The sequence below is a fragment of the Phodopus roborovskii genome, unplaced genomic scaffold (assembly GCF_943737965.1).
Source record: "Phodopus roborovskii unplaced genomic scaffold, PHOROB, whole genome shotgun sequence".
Taxonomy (NCBI): Eukaryota; Metazoa; Chordata; class Mammalia; order Rodentia; family Cricetidae; genus Phodopus; species Phodopus roborovskii.
In genome coordinates this window covers 10,320,768-10,339,649 of record NW_026126433.1, presented here as the reverse complement: position 1 = coordinate 10,339,649, position 18,882 = coordinate 10,320,768, and the positions used below count along the sequence as shown (strand labels likewise).

General features: G+C 43.2%; 1 protein-coding gene across 6 annotated transcripts in view; it reads right to left on the bottom strand.

The window, feature by feature from the left end:
• The window catches only part of Fndc3b (fibronectin type III domain containing 3B), a 289,153-nt gene that overhangs the window by 189,000 nt on the left and 81,271 nt on the right, over positions 1-18,882 (bottom strand). For 5 of the 6 annotated variants that reach the window (XR_007834627.1, XM_051185896.1, XM_051185897.1 and 2 more), the window contains one exon: positions 9,763-9,838. Coding sequence is in view for 5 of the 6 variants with exons in the window: in XM_051185896.1 (XP_051041853.1) it covers positions 9,763-9,838 (76 nt within the window). In the remaining variant the exon portion in view is untranslated. Of the gene's footprint in view, positions 1-9,762; positions 9,839-16,547; positions 16,567-18,882 lie in introns of those variants that run through there. The other variant, XM_051185901.1, reaches the window with a different exon arrangement.

Genomic DNA, 18,882 nt, shown 5'->3' with positions numbered 1-18,882 from the left:
CCTTCCAAACCAGAGCCCTGATGCAGACTTCAGTTCTCTAGAACTTAATACAACAAGAGGAGGAAAAATTCAGACACACAAAAACGAAAACAATTCTATGAGCCTTAAGAAATCTGGGTCAAAGCTGGGTGGGGGCACAGGCCTTTCATCCCAGGACTCAAGGAGGCAGAGGCAGATGGATCTCTGTAAGTTCCAAGACAGACATCGCTGTTACACAGTGAAACCCTGTCTCAAAAACAAACAAATGTGATGTGTGCATGCATGTGTACATGTTTCTGTATGTCCAAGCACATGCAAGTGCACATACATGTGTGTGCATGTGAGGCTAGAGGTCAACATTGGGTATTTTCCTCTTGAAGTCTTAAAACAATCCAGTGCAATGATTTTCAGTAGTTCCCCCCATCTCCAGTGTTACCCAGCAAAATATTCACATGGTAAAAAAATCTAAGTCTCAAGCTGCAATTTACCATCTTTTCCTACAAAGTCAAGAAAATTTCCTGGAGCTGGAGTTACAGGTGTTTGTGAATGACCTAACAAGTGTACTGGGAGCCAAACTCTAGTCCTCTGTAAGAAGAGCAATCTCAAGAATCTGAAGATTACCAACTGACTAGATGTCTGGCCTGTGAGATCCAAGGAGCCTCCCATGCTGGCCTCTCAGTGCATGTGCTGGAAAGCCTGGCTTTTCTACTTCAATTTGCAAGCACAGGAGCAAAGCTTTACATATTTAAAAACAGAAAAATGTGAGCAAAAACTAAGACTACAAGCCATGAAGTTACATGTGACAGACAGCTGGGTGATGTGGCACTGTTTGCTCTTCTGAGTTGCCTGACATGGGAAGATCTGTGACATTTAGAGAACTCCAAACAGTGGTGTCATCTTCAGAGGTGACATTTTAATCGCTGATTAACAAGCCTGAAAAGCAAAAGGGTTCAGAAAGTGCATTCCTGTTGCATAATTCTTAAGCATATTATTTTGAAGTGTTAGGACAGAATGTAAAAACATCTTAAAAAAAAATCGCAGTAACTCTAGTGTATTTTCTATAATGATGCAGAGTAAGGAGCAATAAAGATGAAAGCTTGATCAACATCTACCCATGACCTGGAGTCTGACCTTTCTTATTTCTGATGGTCTCGCTAGGACTCAGAAGATGTTCTTTTTTTTCCTTTTCTGTTTCATGCATATGTAAGTATGGTGTGTGGACATGGAAGTATGCATGTTCCTAGGTAAGTGGGCATGCAAGTACACATGTTCACTGGCATGTAGGTGTGCAAGTACACGTGTCCACAGGTGTGTAGGCATGCAAGCACACATGTTCTTGTGTGCTTATATGTGGACATGCAACTTCAGGAAGTCACAGGTTAACAGGTGTTTCCTTCTGTCATGTCTCACCTCAACTTTTTGAGACAGTGTCTCCCACTGAACCTGAAACTCACCAATTCAGTCAGGCTGGCCAGCAGCAAGCTGCAAGGATTGATCACTTGTCTCCATTTCTAGGATTCTAAGATTACAGGTGTGCACCACCATGCCTAGCATGTTTGTGGGTCCTAGGAATCTGATTTGGTATTCTAGCTTGTGCACCAGGTATCCACACTGAGCCATCTCCCAATCCCTCTGAAATTTTTACTTCGTTCTAGCAGCATCTTCTTTAGCTACGCAGCAGTCCTTCAAGATATACAGCTCTAATTCTATAGAAATGGGCACTGAGGGTAGAAATGTGCAGTGACTCACTATTTAATTTATAACAGATTTCATTTTCAGTATTTCTTTTTAAACACACACACACACACACACACACACACACACACACACACACACACAGCTGTATCAATACCCTGAAGAAGCCAGATGAGTGTGGCAGATCCCCTGAAGCTGGAGTTTTAAGTTGTGAACCACTAGACATGAGTGCTGGGAATTGAACTAGGGACTTCTGCTAAAGCAGCAAGAGCTCCTAAGTGCTGAGTCACCTGTCTAGAACCCAGTGCAAAGATTTCTAAGCCAGGCAATGAGACTTTGGAACCTTCCCAATGCAGTCAGTCGCCTGACTGCCTGTGGTCATCAATTTTCAGTGTCAACTTGACTGGATTCTGAATCACCTAGGAAGACACACCTCTGGCTACATCTATGAGGGGATTTCCAGAAAGGTGTATCTGAGGAGGGAAGAGTCACCCTAAATGTGGACAACACCAACTCATGGAGGTACCCAAACTGAATAAAAAGGAAAAGCAAGCTGAACACCAGCACTGTTTCCTGACAGCAGATGAAACGTAACCAACCCCATGCTCCCACCATGACAAGATGGATGTCTAACCATTCTCAAGGTATGATGAGCCAATGTAAACTCCTTCTCCTTAAATGGCTTTTGTGACAAGTATGAGGAAAGTCACATATACACCAACTTTGTAGTGGTACCCGAGAACAGGACACATTAAATTAGATAATGATGGAAAGGGGTGTAAGAGCTGATACTAATATAATACCTATAGATGGGAGACACTGAGAGAACCTGTCTTCCTGGGCATAAGAAGAGGGTCTAAAGCCTGTATGGAAATGGCTGCTCAGGCTTTGTGTGAGACTGAATAGCTACATCCAAAAGAAAAGCAACATCCAAGGCTGGGGCTACAAGGAGACCTACTTTGAATGTGGACAACAGTGAGCTCACTGTGCTCCAAATGAGCCTCTAGTTGAGCAGTGCACACACTCCCATAAAGCTCCAGCTGAAAGGTCTCAACAGGTACCACAGCAGCAAGCCCGGGGATGCAGCCGATTGTAAAGAAGCAGCGGACTGGAGGATGATTTCCATGGTAGGACAGAAAGTCACTCCCCATTAGAAATCACACAGCTACTTTAAGAAAACGATTAACATTGTATACAATACTAGATAATGATGATGACAATGATAATGATCTGTCAATAATCATGACATTGATAATGGCACTTACAATGAATTTTCTCACAATCCTATCAGGGAGTCACTGGCCCCTGTTTAAGACAACAGACACACTAGGTGTTTCTGCTGGGGAAGGCGTCAGGCACTGATGAAGCCAGCCCTGTGACACCACTCTGTACAATCCAACCTTTGCTGCCTCCCCGTCCACACCCTGAACTTTCTGCCCTGCCACCTTTGGTCTCTATCAGCCCACAGGGTGAAGACTTGGTTAGTGAATACTCAGCTGCAAAGCAGTAAGCAGCCTGCTCTGTAGGGGCATGTCAATCATGGACAGCTATGCATTGTTTGGAGAAAAGGCTACAATAACTGTAAAACAAAGCTAAGGAACATCTCAGGGATAAGATGTGCTTTTACACTAAAGTAATTTTTCTCTATTTCACGAGAACATACAAATCTAATGGACATGTTTGTTTTTTAAAAAACAGAAAAGCAAACACACCAACAGGAGAAAGAATAATTTGTCCTTAAGGCGACATTTAAGTCTTACGGGTTTTTGAAGATACAGCTCAGTGGCAGGGTGTTAACCTAGCTCACATTAGGCATGTGTTTCATACCTTCTCAGGAGGATGAACTCATTCTCGTGCACAACAGCTCTGGGGGATTCAGCAAGATATTGGGGCTAGCCTGGGCAAAAGACCTACCTGTTTCATGCTAAGATTTGCAAATCATAGAATCACTTCAGCTGATCAGAATCCCAAGTCCAAAACAGATTCTCGTGTAGAAAAATGAGCTACCACATCCTAGCCCTGGACAGAAAGCATCATTTCCAATATGGATAGGTCAGAATTAATGAAATAGCATCAAATAAGCAATTTTACATCCAACATACTGAAATGAACATTAGTAGTAAGTGTACCCAGTCTACAGGAACTTCACTTTTAAACCATCTCAAGATTGTTTTGTTTTGTTTTTTTTTTACCCCCCCCCCCCAAATCAAAATCTGGTTTCATTTAGGCCCTGGCAAACTCGCCGTGAAAAAGCAGGCTCTCTCTCCTGGGTTTTAAGTTAGTCAGAGAGCAGCTTCTCATTAACACCCAGTTTACATTGAAGGAGCTGAAAACACAGTCTAGCTCAGCTGGGGAAGCTCAGTTAGGACACTGTTCACAGCAAGGAGCAACCTGAGTTCCCTGGAACCTGCGGAGAAGCTGTTGGGGAGAGTGACAGCCACAGTTTCCATCTGTCCAAATCTAACAACAAAATGCTCCTGAAGGAACATTAGGTACCCTGTGCCATTCTGCTTGCTGCATCACGTGTTGGGGGAAGGGGACAAATGAGGAAATGCAGCATGAATCCCTCTCAATGGTGTCATTCACAGAGCCACAGAGCAGAGCTCAGTGTCCATCAATGGTGCAGTTCCCACACTCTCTGCTGTAGGAGGAGAGTGACACAGAGCTCCCCCCCCTCGGGGGGGGGGGGGACAAAAGAGAATAAAGTTGCACACTGTAAGGGACTCAAAGCTGCTCTATCCCAGGGTGGCTCTAGAGTCTTTTCTCATGTTTCCCTCCATATGCTGCCATCATTTCCAGGTCCTGACCCACTCAACACGTGAGCAGAATAATGCCTGCCATTGGAAAGGGATACCACAATCACTCTGGCCAATACCATGGGCAAGGGAGTATTTTTAGATAATAGCGTATTTATTAGAATAATGATGCTTTCTAAGCAATTCGATCTATTTTTGCTCAAATTGTCACAATATTCACCTTTCTTTCCCCAGGTCTTAAAACGTGAAAAAATATATTATTAACAGAAGGCCAGCATGGTAATTCCTCAAAAGTTAAAGATGTTTCACTGGGAATGTTGATCAGTGGTAGAGTGCTTATGTAAAACACTAGGTTCAAGCCCCACTCTCCAGCGTGGGGGAGGGGAGAAGGAGGGGGTGAAGAAAGGAATGGTGAGGGTGGAGGGAGGTGCAGGAGAGAGGAAGAGAACACACACACACAGACACACACACACACACACACACACACACACACACACACACACACAGGAGCAACTAAAGAAGAGAAAGAAGTCACTCATTGTTCCCCTAGAGCAAACAGTTGGCTTCAAGCATCCGTGTGATTTAAATTTTAAACATTCTGGGGAAGTTTCTGAGACCATGGAAAGCATATTAACTCAACATAATTAAACTCTCACTAAAATAGTAAAATGTAAAGGCAACATACTTGGCATGATACAAACATGAGTCCACTCAGCTATCAAGCTAGACTGCTGGGGGAGAGGGGGAGCTGACATCCCAGTCTAACCTAAGGGCTAGAGAAAGGGTTACATCTATAGCTGACCTGTGTGGTGCTCCCTTTCCCTGCTCCTCCCCAGCCCAGAGAAACGTCAAAGTGGACTGGCAGTGGTCCAGAAGGGCTCTAGGAATGGGCAGACCTAAGGCCTTCCAGGAAGTGAAGTGTTTGTTTTGGCAGGAGGATTCTGCAGAGAGCAAAGAAATGGCCCAGATAGAGAGATGGCATGTGTGGACAGGAAGGAAGACTACCATACCAGCACCTCAGCTCAGACAGGGACACGAAAACAGTGAGACACACACTGACGTCTATTAATTCCTAACTGTAAGCAGAGGCCAGAATTCATACTGATTACTAAAACCCTTTCCCCTGACCATTCTTGATACAATTTTGTCTGGTAAAAGAAGGAAAATTCTTTAGTCTCTTCTGTAATAGGTACAACACAATCTCTAAGTGAGTGTATGCTGTGCCCCTTGGTATCCCCTTCAACACTTATGATTTATATTTCTTGGTAAATATTAAGAACTATTCCATCAGAAATAAATCAGCTTTCACAGCATATTGTATGCTTCCTGTGTTTCTCTTCCTTCGTTATCACCAAGGACATTCCCCAAAAAACAAATCTTTTTGTTTCCAAAGCAACCATATTCTTCAACATTAATCTGTTCCCAACTTCCAAGCTGCTGCTGTTTAATGACATCATACTGAGTTTCTAAGGTTCTTTTTAGTGAAGCCACAATGATGTACAGAGAAAGTTATGTGGTGAATCAATTAAACTATAAACAAAAGGGCTGACCTCAGTATGATTGCAAAATTTCCAGAACTCTAATCTTTTATCACTAGTTTCCCCAAAAGGGTTCTCTAGTCTGCTAGCTACTTGCAAAGCAACGTTAGCAGACTAACAGTTTCAACCACGATGTAAAACAATGAGTGTGCCTAAGAATTTCTAGGAAGGTCACCTCCACCGATGACTGATAAATTAACCTAAGCAACTTTAATCCCAACTAAAATTACAAACACCTCTTTCAGAGGGCTGTACAATATGATTCAACTTCTGTCTCTTTTCTCATAGGTTTTGATGAAGCACAGGGGCTGGATAGGAGCTTGCTTTGCAAGCATAACGGATTCAGCCCAACCCCCAGACCCATATAGAAAATCTAGGCATGAGCTGGGTGGCGGTGGCACATGGCTTTAATCTCAGCCCTTGGAAAGCAGAGACAGGCAGATCCCAGTGAGTCCGGGGCCAGCCTGGTCTACAAAGTGAGTTCTAAGACAGCCAGGGCTACACAAAGAAACCCTATCTTGAAAAACCAAAAACAAGAAAACAAACAAACAGAAAACAAACAACAAACAAAAAATACCTGGGCATGCGGGTGTGCACTTGTAACCCCAGCACTAGGGAGAAAGAAGCTGTAAATCCCCGAGGCTCACTGGAGAGAGATTGGCCTAGTAGATAAGCTCCAGGACAAGAGACAGCCTTATAAAGCAAGGTGAAGAATACTTGCAGAATGGCACCTGAGCTTGTCCCATCACCTCTGTGTGCACATACAGTCACACAGACACAACCTTACAGACACACACACACAGGTACACACACGTGCACAGTCACACACATGCTCCCCAACAGCCACATGTACACATATGCACCCACACAAACATGCAAACGTGCAAACACACGCTCACACACAGGAAGGGAAACTGCCTCTCCTTGGTTTGAGTACTCCACTGTTATTCTCCTTCTTTCCTTGGTAATTAGTGAGAGAGTCAAGTCTCGACTTGGAAGCTGTGTTCAATGGTGACACTGGACAAAAACAATTCAAACTCTAAACATTGTCTGCTTGTCGTGAACCAATAGGTGTATCACAGTTCCACTAGCAAAGTGACAGTCTACCTCATCCTGTCTTTTGAGTTCTCCTGCTGGCATTCTGTCCCTAGTGCTGGATAAATCTTGCAGTGTGCCTCACAGAAAACCCCAGGGCATGGAAATGAAGTCGTCGGGCTATGGATTCAGCCACACTAGGGATGAAATGTTGTCTTTGTCTCTCAGGGCCTGAGCTTTCAACATGAATCAATCCACAAAGGCCGCAGCTTCCTCGTGTGTCTGTCACGCTCACTAAAGTAGAACACTCACAGTACAGCACGAGTGGGGTAAGGTATGAAATCCCAGGTAACAGAAGGAAGCCATAACAGCCTGTGCCAGAAGTTGCAATGAACAGCCATTCTCCACGTGTGGAGAAGGCTAAATTTTCTGCCTGGGTGCCTGCCTGTGCTCCAGACTTGGGGGCAAGGCTTATGGCTCCAACTGCTAGCAAATTGCCTTCCACACTTCTAAGTTCATCCAGTTGCCCCGTCCTCCCCAAAACCCTAGCACAGCAATGTGGTTCCTGGTCCCTGCCTCTCTCACTCTGTACAGGGGCAGTTCAATTAACTGGGTCAGAGACCACCATACCCCAAATGAAGATAAGTGTAGAGTCTAGGTCTCCAGAAAAGAACAAAGAATAGGAAGGCTGAAGCAGCCAACGATAAATAGACCTCATAATTCTGCTTTAGTCAAAGGCATTTTTAAATCCCGGGGAGGTATTACTATCACTTATCACCAAGAACCATCAGGAATAAACACAAAGTCCCTTTGTGAGCAGAGCAATATACTTGCAACATGGCCTGTGAACCACACCAGTTACTGACATGAAAGCCAACCCCATGAATATGTATGCACATGTCTATACACACACACTACAGTCACATTCATATTCATACACACACTCCTATAAAACAAACTACAAGGATCCGTGTTGATTGATGCAGCAATTTGCTTCTAAATATCCCACCTTATCTTCTCAGCTGTTGGGTGGACTCGGATTATCTGAAACTTCATGGGCTCCTTTGTTCCATAACCAGAGACTCGGCTACTCTGTGGCTTGTCTAAGAAAGAATTTCACTGTAGTCTAGGTTGGCCTTGAATCTTACTCACTGTTTAACTGAGGATGACCTTAATTCCACATCTTCCTGGCTTCACCTCCAACTGCTGAGATTTTTGAACCGCTTTCTTCCTTAACCACAGCTTCAATCTACAGAAGTTTCCATCTACACCCTCTAGTGTGAGTCCAGAAGACATGGACTGTCAGGTTCTTAACTGCAGACAAGGTCCATTTGTGGTAGTACTACAGGCAGGAAAAAGAGTCTATATCCCACACTACTTCAAAATGTTCATGTCTCTTCCTTGACCTCAAGTTTTAGCCTCCTTTTTCTCAATGAATACTAAGTTTATAATACTAAAAATAATTCCAATGGCACTGGCTAAAGAAGTACAGTCAGCGAAAAGTCATTAATAAAATCATTAAATTATTCCAGTTGAATTCCAATTAAAATTTATGAGGCATAAATCTTTAACATATGTTCATTTCTTTAAATTGTAAATTACTGTTCTTTCAAATCCAAGGAAGTCTTGTACAGTAAAGCACTCTGCTGTTTTCTCAACAATGAAAAAGAAAAGGCAACTGTTTCTATGAAGCCCATTACAGGAAAGTAAAACTGACAGGAATTTCCTCTCACCTGATATGTATTGGAAAAGATGTCCAGGTTTTAAAAATAAGTCTTCTGATTAGATTCACTCTAATCAACAGCCTAATACTGAACTCAATTACATCACTAGTCACTATTTGCCCCACAATCCCAACCACTAAGAAGAATTCTCATGAGCTAGTCTTTCCAACATGGTCATCATTACAGCCCAGGTATAAGGCTGGCATCACCATTCCACCCAAAATTTTACACCGGGTCATTGCACCTGCAACAGATCTCTCCAGAGACCCATTGAGAGGAGTGCACCAAGCAGAAGCCAGTGGACGTCCTAGATAGCTGTATCCACAGTGTCTCACTCACATGTGACGCTTGTTTAGGGACAAGGTTCTGGATTCTGTGGCTAGGTACTTGGTAAGCCTTCTGGAGATCTCAGGAGGGGGCACTTTATATATGGAAAGGGCATGAAAAATCTGGGGCCACAGGGGCAAACAGGGTTGGAAGCTGCCTCCTGGTACTCATGACCTTGATTCCACTTCTGCAGGGGTGTGGAGGGCATAGCTCTGACTCCCTCTTACCATGAAGTTGGCCACTCTAAGGAAGCTGGCTGCCATAAAAGTCCACTACCCCATCCTCTGCAAGGAAGCAAGGAGAACAGTCTACTAGTAGCCTCACAAAACTAAATGTCACCAACCAGGATCTGAGCATCTAACCTGGTGAGAGGCCTGCAGTGAGTACCCACACTCTGACTTGAGCTCTCTGGGTCCCAGGTCCATAGGACACAGCCAAGTCACTTCCTGGCCCACAGAAACAGAGGTAATGAATATGCTGTGTTATGGCGCCCAGCAATGGATAACTAACAAGTATCCAATACATAATACTACTGAATGTAACGGGCAGAGAATCATAGTATATACTTGAGAGCATATGACAGGAGAATAAAAAGAAGACACATTTGCTTCTAGAAAATCTTATGTAAACACACTGGGAGAAATTTTACTTCCTTCATAATAAAGGGGAAATCCTTTGATTAGAATGTTTACCAAAAAGCTTCCTTACCTTGGATGCACTGCAGTGTCCCATCTTCGGCTCTTATTGTAAAGGTCTCACCTGGATTAACTTGGACAAGAATAACCTGTGAGAACAAGATAGAAACTTCCAGTTAGCACCAGTGCACTGGGCATTCTAACAGAAACTTCCAGTCAGCACCAGTACACTGCAAACTCTGATAGAAACTTCCAGTCAGCACCACTTTAGCACAAATTCTGAAAGAAACTTCCAGTCAGCACCAGTACACTGCAAACTCTGACAGAAACTTCCAGTCAGCACCAGTCCACTGCAAATTGTGACAGAAACTTCCAGTCAGCACCAGTGCACTGGGCATTCTGACAGAAACTTCCAATTGACACCAAACACTGTGCATCCTGCCTCTTTTCCAATCTGAGGTTCTGTACTCAGCTGGAAGCAATGTCACCAAATCTTGTATCAGTACAAAACTTAGGGTACAAATTTTAACCCCACTCAAATTTTGGGAAATATAGGACAGACGTGGCACAATATACTCTTGTAGGATCACATGCATAAACACAAATAATTTTTTTATTTTAAATGTTCTCATGAGATGCAATTTAACATCAACTTCTTTTTATGTACCACAATGTATCTCCTCTGCCACACTATTCAGATCAAAGTCATTTATTTATAATATGAATCTTTACCATCCACATATTTAGTTCAAGTAATAATTCACAGCAGGAGATACTGCTGAGGCAAGGATTTCTTTTAATTAGGAAATACATTAACTGAAAATCATCAGAAACATTCAGGGGAAAGCAGCTCAAGCCTCACCCCAGATGCTTCATCTTATTTTGAAGAATAAATAGTTACAAAATAATTTGCTTTCTCCCCCCCCCAACAGTAATTGAGTCAATAATCTTTCAAGCTCCCCCACCCCAATTTTCACCAATATGAAGGTGAGATACCATTTTAAGAACTCAAAAGGAGGGCTGAAGAGATGGCTCAGTGATTAAGAGCACTGGCTGCTCTTCCAGAATTCCTGAGTTCAATTCCCAGCAACCACATTGTGGCTCATAACCATCTGTAATGAGATCTGGTGCCCTCTTCTGGCCTGCAGGCACACATACAGGCAGATCACTGTATACTTATTGGGGGGGGAGGGGGGCGTCAGAAGGAAATCCCTTTAGATCTATAGAGTGATTAAGGCATCTCCTGCTCTCCAGCCTCAGGTTTTAGTCATTTCTTTAACAGGGAAACGGAAATCGTCTGAGTCAGCTTTGTTTATATAAACATACATCATGTCTCTATTACACTACACCCAGTAAAACAGCACTGCAGTAAAGGGAGGGAAATGGACCTAAGGGAAGGGGGAACCACAGACTATCAGGGATATGAAAGGAAAGGAGGAGTAACAGGGAATGAGGGCTAAGTGGGGAGAGGGTTGGAAGAACAGTCACAGGAAGAATGGTAAAGAAAAACATATGGAAAGCTAGTACTTTATAAGCTTCCTAAATTTATTTATTTTTCATATAAATAGTTTATTTGGAGCTACCCTACATAGGGGATAATGCTTGTCCAAAAATCCCATGCCAGGTGTGGGATATCTCCCCTGGAGTCATTGGTCAGACCCCCAGAACAAAGTAAGCTATTATCATTGCTCTTGGTTACCCATCAGAACTTGATGGGTAAGACCCTACTGCTGAAGAGTCTAATATTTTGGTCACAGGACACAGAGAAATCAAGTTGGTGCTACCTTGGAAGCTTCCTTGGTGCTGGTGAACTTTCATGGTACCACAAGCTGTAATACAAGTGACTTACTTAGCTGTGGACTCTGAGTACAGTAATGGCCAACATAACAAGACATGCCCATGATTTCCATAGCAGTACAATGTCACAGGGGTACCCAACCATTTTCTAACTCAGAAATCCTTTTTCTTTCATGGCACTTTCCATAATATTGCTGGGGTTTATTCTCTGGGCCATTGCTGACAATTCTATGGGACAAGAGTGTATATGAATTTCGGGTTGCCAAAGGTAATCTAGGACACAAAATCTGGGTATTCATTGACTTCTTTCCTTACCCTAAATCCACAGGCACACATCATAAACTTATTCTTATCCGTTTAAAAATAAAGCAGATAGGTTGACCCCATCACCATGATGCTAGAACTTGTCTAAGGACTTAAAATAATACAAGTATCATTTTCTTAAAAGAATAGAAACAACAGTAACAAAATACTTTTTTGAGAATTCTATACATGTTACAATGTAGTTGATCTCATTCACTCCCCACTAACTCCTCCCAGATCCACTGTGTGTATTTTTTTAACCCCCAATAATCCACTGGGCTAATATATGTTACCCCAAGTTTCATGGTGTGGGGCCATCCATACACTGGAGAATGGATACGCAATCAGAGGCCACACTTAAAGAAAACTGACTCTCCATGCCCTAGCTGCCATTAGCTGTCGCTAGTTCCTCAGCTAGAGGCAGGGGCATGGTGAGCCTTCCCTCTTTCTAGGCTAGAATGAGGACTACCTGATACTGTGCAGTTAAGATGGCTGCCAAGGGAACACGAGTGCAGCATTTCAGTCCAGTCCTCCCTGGCCTCTGGCTCTCAGAATCTTTCTGCACCATCAAGGGGCTCTTTTATGGTCGACCACTCCACAGATTTACATTCTACATCTTGACCAGTTGTAGGCTTGCTAGTTACTGCACACAGCGCATAGAAACCTCCTGATCAATAATCAGGAAAGTTATATGTAGAGGAAATTTTGATACTATGTCCATACAGCAAAACATAGTAGTATGTTCAGCCCTGGGCCTATGATCATCTGACCACGAGCTGACGATCTTGCTCAGATTTAAAGTATGAGGCATGTGTTTCCTCCTCTTTCACATTCCCACATTCAAACATTCTCTTCTTCCACACACTTGTCAGCAATAGCCCAGAGAATATAACCCAGAGGTATGGTGGGAAATGTCAGAAAGAAAATGACTTCCTGAACTGATGTCATACTCTGCCTACAATACTGCATGAAGAGTCATGACAGGTTTTTGTGATCACTGACTAAGCCACAATGCAAAGCATGATCTGGAATCATCCTGCCTCCTCCAACACACACACACACACACACACACACACACACACACAAGCTTACAATCAGTTCCTAATCCCCTATACTTCAATTCTTCAGAGAGGAAGATGATAGGTAAATGACTTGTAAGCATCATACCAACATATCTCTCTTCAAATGTTTTAGTTCATGTAATTTTCACTGCTGCTAAATTGCTATGACAACCAGGTTATAATCTATCAAGCTACCTTACAAATGAGGCAAAGTTTGTGCCTCCTAAGAGTGATTTCTCACAAGAGCAGAAGTCACAACTGGAACAAACTGTTCTGAACGTGGCATTGGTTATTTTTAGGAGAAAGCATTTTATTTTACTGAGGCTGACCACTGTGCCACTGTCACTGCCAATGACAAGAGATAAAAATAAAGCTGTGACACAGCAGCCCAATGTCCTGCCGACAGACATGAATGAGCCGCCTAACATTAATAAGTTTGGAGGAGTATGTGTCACATCTGGCAGACAAAGGGCACCAAATCTTCTGTATCATCAAATCAATTCTCTCCTGCTTCTCCCTCCCTCTCCCTCTCCCTCTCTCTCTCCATCCCTCTCTCTCTCCCTCTCTCCCTCCCTCCCTCCCTCTCCCTCTCTCTCTCTCCCTCCCTCCCTCCCTCTCCCTCTCTCTCTCCCTCCCTCCCTTTCTCTCCCTCTCTCTCTCCCTCCCTTTCCCTCCCTCCCCCCCCCCCCCCTCTCTCTCTCTCTCTCTCTCTCTCTCTCTCCCCTGCCTCACCCTCTCTCCCTATAGCTGCCCTCCCCTGACATAGCTGCCTTGAGTTTCCTTTAGACGATGAGTGAAACCCATCATCATTTCTGTTCCCTCACTGGCCATTTGCTGCTTTTCAGAGTTAGCATTAAACCAATTCACATTCATGCTGCGCTGTCTTTTGTCAAAGGGGAAAAAGAATTATTTTGTTCTTCTTGAGATGTTTTCTCTGTGTAACCCCGGCTGTCCTGAAACTCGCTCTGTGGACCAGGTTTGTCTCAGACTCTCAGACATCCTCCTGCATCTGCCTCTCTCTGCTTCTGCCCCTCTCTGCGCCTCTGCCTCTCTGCCTCTGCCACCCCAGTGCTGGGATTAAAGGCATGCAGCAAGAAGATATTTCATTCCCAGAGAACTGACAAAAAAGAAAGCTGTCAAAGGAAGCCAGCATGCTTCAAACCTCAAGCTACATTGCTTCATTTGATCTATTCCAATTGCAAATGCCACCTGAGCTAAGATGTATGCCTGTATGTACACACGCACGCACACACACACACACACACACACACACACACACACACACACACACACCAACCAACCAACCCCTACAGGTTCTCCAACTCATCTCTTTTCTCCAAAAAGGAAGTGATGGTTTGCCAACAACCAGAACTCATCACTGTGGTAACAATGCACTTGAGAACAATGTCCCTGGGCTAAAGAAGCAAACAGGTAGACCACAAAGATGCTGCAGGAGACAAGAGAACCCAAGAGCTTGCCCTGCTCAGCCATCCTCCACGCAGCCAGATTTCAAAGCTGGCACAACAGTAAGAGCTAAGAAGCCAGCAGATGGGTTCCACAAACAGTGGTTCACACCAACATGCCATCAGCACAGCTGGTAAGACAAACATTCTCCTCCTGCTTCTTCCTGGATTTCTGTACTCTTTCCAAAGGGTCCAAGATGTTTTAATGCCTGCTTTTCTCAAAATATCCAAGGTTTCAGCAGTTAGAGCACTTGCTGTTCTTGTAGAGAAAGGCCTGGAATTAACTTCCCAGCACTGATGTTCTGTGGCTTACAGAACTCCAGCTCTAGGGGATCAGGTGCATTCTGCAGGACACCACTGACACTCAAATACATGGGTATACCAACACACACACACTAATAAAAATAAATCTTAAAGAAAAGAGAGATCCGACATTCTCTCAACTGTCTATTTAACGTCTATAAAATTACCTCAGTGTGATATAGGCTCCTTTAGCATCACCTTCTCCCAGGCATTTTTTTTCTTACAGTGACTCTAAAGAGTTACTACTTATGGGCTGTGAGATGGCTCAAAGCTTAAGAGCACTGACTGCTCTTCCAAGGGTCCTGAGTTCAATTCCCAGCAACCACATGGTGGCTCACAACCATCTATAATGAGATTTGGCAAACATGCAGTCAGAATATTGCATACATAATAAATAAATAAATAAAATTTTTAAAAGTTACTACTTATCAAACCCATATGATTCCAAGTAAGAATTATTAACCAAGTTTTATAGATAGAAAAACTGAAGCTTAAAATACACAAAAGAAATTGGCCCAAAGTCACTTGAATAAATGGCTGAGCTAGGCTGGAATCCAGCTCAGGCTGAGCAAAATGCAGCCTTGCACTCATTAACACCACCTCCACCTCCTAGAGGCATGAACCTCACAGTCTGTCCTGCACCAACTCAGCCATCCCATGATGCTTCTGCCTTCCCAGGGCTACAGCCAGGATGCTCTCCCTCCCAGTGGTGCCTCCTCCTGCCTCCTCCCCCATCTACTGCTGCTATGGCTGGCACCTGGGTGCCTGACACACCCTCCTTCTAGACTTGCCCTTTCCCTTACTGATTTCCCTTTTTGGTGATGTCCTGGATTTTGCATTTAAAGTCTAGCTAGAAAAGCTCCCAGCAGTCACGGTGGACAGTCTCTGTACCTGCTAAAATCCTTACTCCTGGGAAGACCCAAAGGAAAGCCTGGGAAAGCAATTGAATGGGAGTCTTGCAGAATCACCACACTGTTTCTTCAGGTCCAAGCTAAACATAGCTCTCAAGCATCCACAGTAACTCCATCTTAAGCTAGGTAAAACTATTTTGATTCCTCATTTCTTGACATTATAATTTAGCCTTTATCATATTATACACACTTAAAAGAATAAAGAATCCAAATTGCAGATAAGAAAAAGTATCTCCTAAGCTGAGGCTATATCTCAGTAAAAGGTCTGCTACACAAACTCCGAGCCAGAACCCATAAGAAAAAACTTAGCTAGGCATGGTGACACTCTTGTAATCCCCACTGGAAAGGTGGAGAGATCCTCAGGTTTGCTGACCAGATAACCTGACCTAAGCTCCAGGCCAAGGAGAGACCCAGACTCAAAAAGCAAGGTGGATGGTGGGTAGGGAAAAAGGGAGGGAGGAAGGGAGAAAGGGGGGAGGAAGGGAAGGAGAATGAGAGGGAGAAAGAAAATGCATCTCTTAAAAGTCAATCTTTCAACAGAAAATAAAAAATACCCTTTAGTACTTGAACATGTCAAACCTCAGAACAAGTTCCCATGCACAGAAGGTTCAACACTTTAGGTGGCATCCAGGTCAGCGTGCCTTCTATCATTTCCTAGTATACAATGCCTTCAGAGTATTTTAAGGACATAAATAAGAAGCATTGGACCACAATGCTAAACTTACAGTTTTTCTCTGATCTGCTTAAAAACCAACTGAGATATAGACCATGTGTCTAAGGACACCAGGATAGAGTAAGAATAGCCAATCTGAAATATGGAAGCTTAGTCCCAGCTCTGCCACATAGCCCACTTCGCCTTCCAGAGCTGGGGTGTTTCCTCACTATAAAGAACAGATACTATTTACCCACCTCCCACAAGTACAGGCCTTACCTGCTTAGCAGCTATTACTAATATTTCTTACCACTGACAAGTCTGAATTAAGTGAGGGAGATTAAAGAAAAACAGTTTACCCAATTTACCATGTTTCATGTCCTCTCTAAAATCTAAGTCCAGCAGACTCTCACTCTGAGCCCAGTTTCCGTTCAATCACTGGCTGTCTGGATCTCCCAAGCATGCACATTCCAGGCTCTATTCAGCCTCCTTGGATCCTGGCAACAAAGGTGAGTCTAGAATCCACTTGCAACTTGCAGAGGTTCTAAAATCTAAGCCCGGTACAGCTTTGAATAAAAGGTTGCTTGCTATTGAGGGCCCTGTCTGGCTGCTTTGGTTTTGAGTTCTTAATTTCAGGTATTTTGTATTAATATCTTTGAGATTCAGGTAACACGCCACACAGTTCATCTACATGAAGCATTTTTAGTACATTCACATAATTGGTAGCCAGGACATGAAATATTTGAGTAATTTTTCAACAGCCCATCTTCATTCCCCATGTTCCCTCAATTCCTCCAGCCCTAATGAACTTCTGGTTTCTGAATATTTGCTTACTGTGGACCTTACAAAAATACAAAAATAAACAATGAGGACGAATCCTTTCACTCAACATAAAATTGTCCAGGCTGTCTGTGTCATCTCTTGTCACTACTTTTTCCTTCTGAGTAATAGTCCATCTTATGAATGTACTATATTTGGTTCATCTATTACCAGTTAATTAAAAGTTGATTTGTTTCTACAACTCTTAGGAAACTAACTCCTGTTTCTCAAGTATGCACTCAGGAGTAGATAATATTCTAGATATTCCTCTACAATTAACTTTTATGGAAGAGCTCATACAAGCAGAACTACTTGACATGTGGCTGTTTTCCTACCCAAAAGCCACCCTCTCAATGTACACTGAAGATGTGAGCCCAGACAGATCCCTCAGGATGCTTCAAGCATTTGGCTTTCTAGATACTTAACAACTCACTGAGAGTCCCCACACACACACATGAATGAAAGAGCTCAACAGTTAAACAAATGGATACCTCAGAGCAAAAACAGTTATACAAATGGATACCTCAGACCATCACAAAGTTTAAGGGAATTTTCTTCTGTTATGAGTAGTTTTCCCGCCAGCCTGGTCCCACAGCCAAATCAGCCCCAATTAACACACAGATATGCTGTATAAGATATAAAGCTGTTGGCCTGTTACTAGCCTTTCTTATTGGCTACCTCTGTCTTAAATATTAACCCATTTCTATTAATCTAAGGGTTTCCATGTGATCTTATCTTACCAGAGAGAGGGTCTGGACCTCTTCCCTCCCAAGTCTCTACATCTTGAATCTTCTACTACATTTCCCAGAATCCTTTGTCTCCTTGTCCCACCTATCTTGCCTTCCTATTTGCCAACAGTGCTTTATTCATTAACCAATAAGAGAAACATATTTACAGAATGACATCTCTCATCAGTCTTCTTTAATGGTATCAAGGCATAAAGACTAAAGCCACGTTCAAAACTATAAAGCTATAGGAAAACAGTCACGTGCACTGCCAAATCTAGCACTTGGAAGTGGAGGCAAGACCAGGAGGTCAAAACCAGTGTTGGCTGAAAATGGATTCAAGACTAGGCTGGGCAACATGAGGCTCTGTCTTGGGGCAGGAGGGAGTGTGATTTGTCTCAAATGCTTTGGGGATGAAGAATCATCTTAGCAGTAGAACATTCATCCACAACACATGGATTCAAGGCCATCATCATGTGTGTGTTGGGGGGAAAGGGGTAGTGCTTCCAGTTTTCTGTTTCGTATTTGAGTGCAAGAGCATCTTCACTAAGCAACTGTTGGAAAGTCAGGCATAGCAATCTCCAAATCTCAGCAGAACAAGGGCCTTGAATACATTCAAATGCCAACTTGTAAAACATCACTGATCTTTCCGAATCTTCCCTCTTTCTGCACTGAATCCAAATTCAGGACAAACACTAGTCTCTACAGAGTGCACAGGAAAAAAAAATGTGACAAAGATTTTCCAGCCTGCCCTGCCCCTCCTCCCCATGGGCCCCTGTTGCACACAAATGTGGACCTGATTGGCTACACATGTATTCTGGGGTCAGCTGATGCACCATGACAACAGATTGGCACAGTGAGCCAAGCTTAAGCTCCATCTGGGACAAATAATGTCCAAGCACACTGTGACTTCTTTTGTTTATATACACTGACTAAATATGTCTTGGTGGTAAATGAACTAACTCTTGAGATTTGTTTCCCAAGGCCTCCAGAAAAATATTCTGCACCCTGAAGCGACTCCCTGCTTACAGTTCTTTCCAAGGCTGTGTGTAAGTGATTTTTAACAGAACACATGATTTTGAACATTTAATTAATATCTTGAGGAGGATTGAAGTCCAAGCAGCCCTTCCTCAATCTGAAACAAAGAAAAGGAAGAACT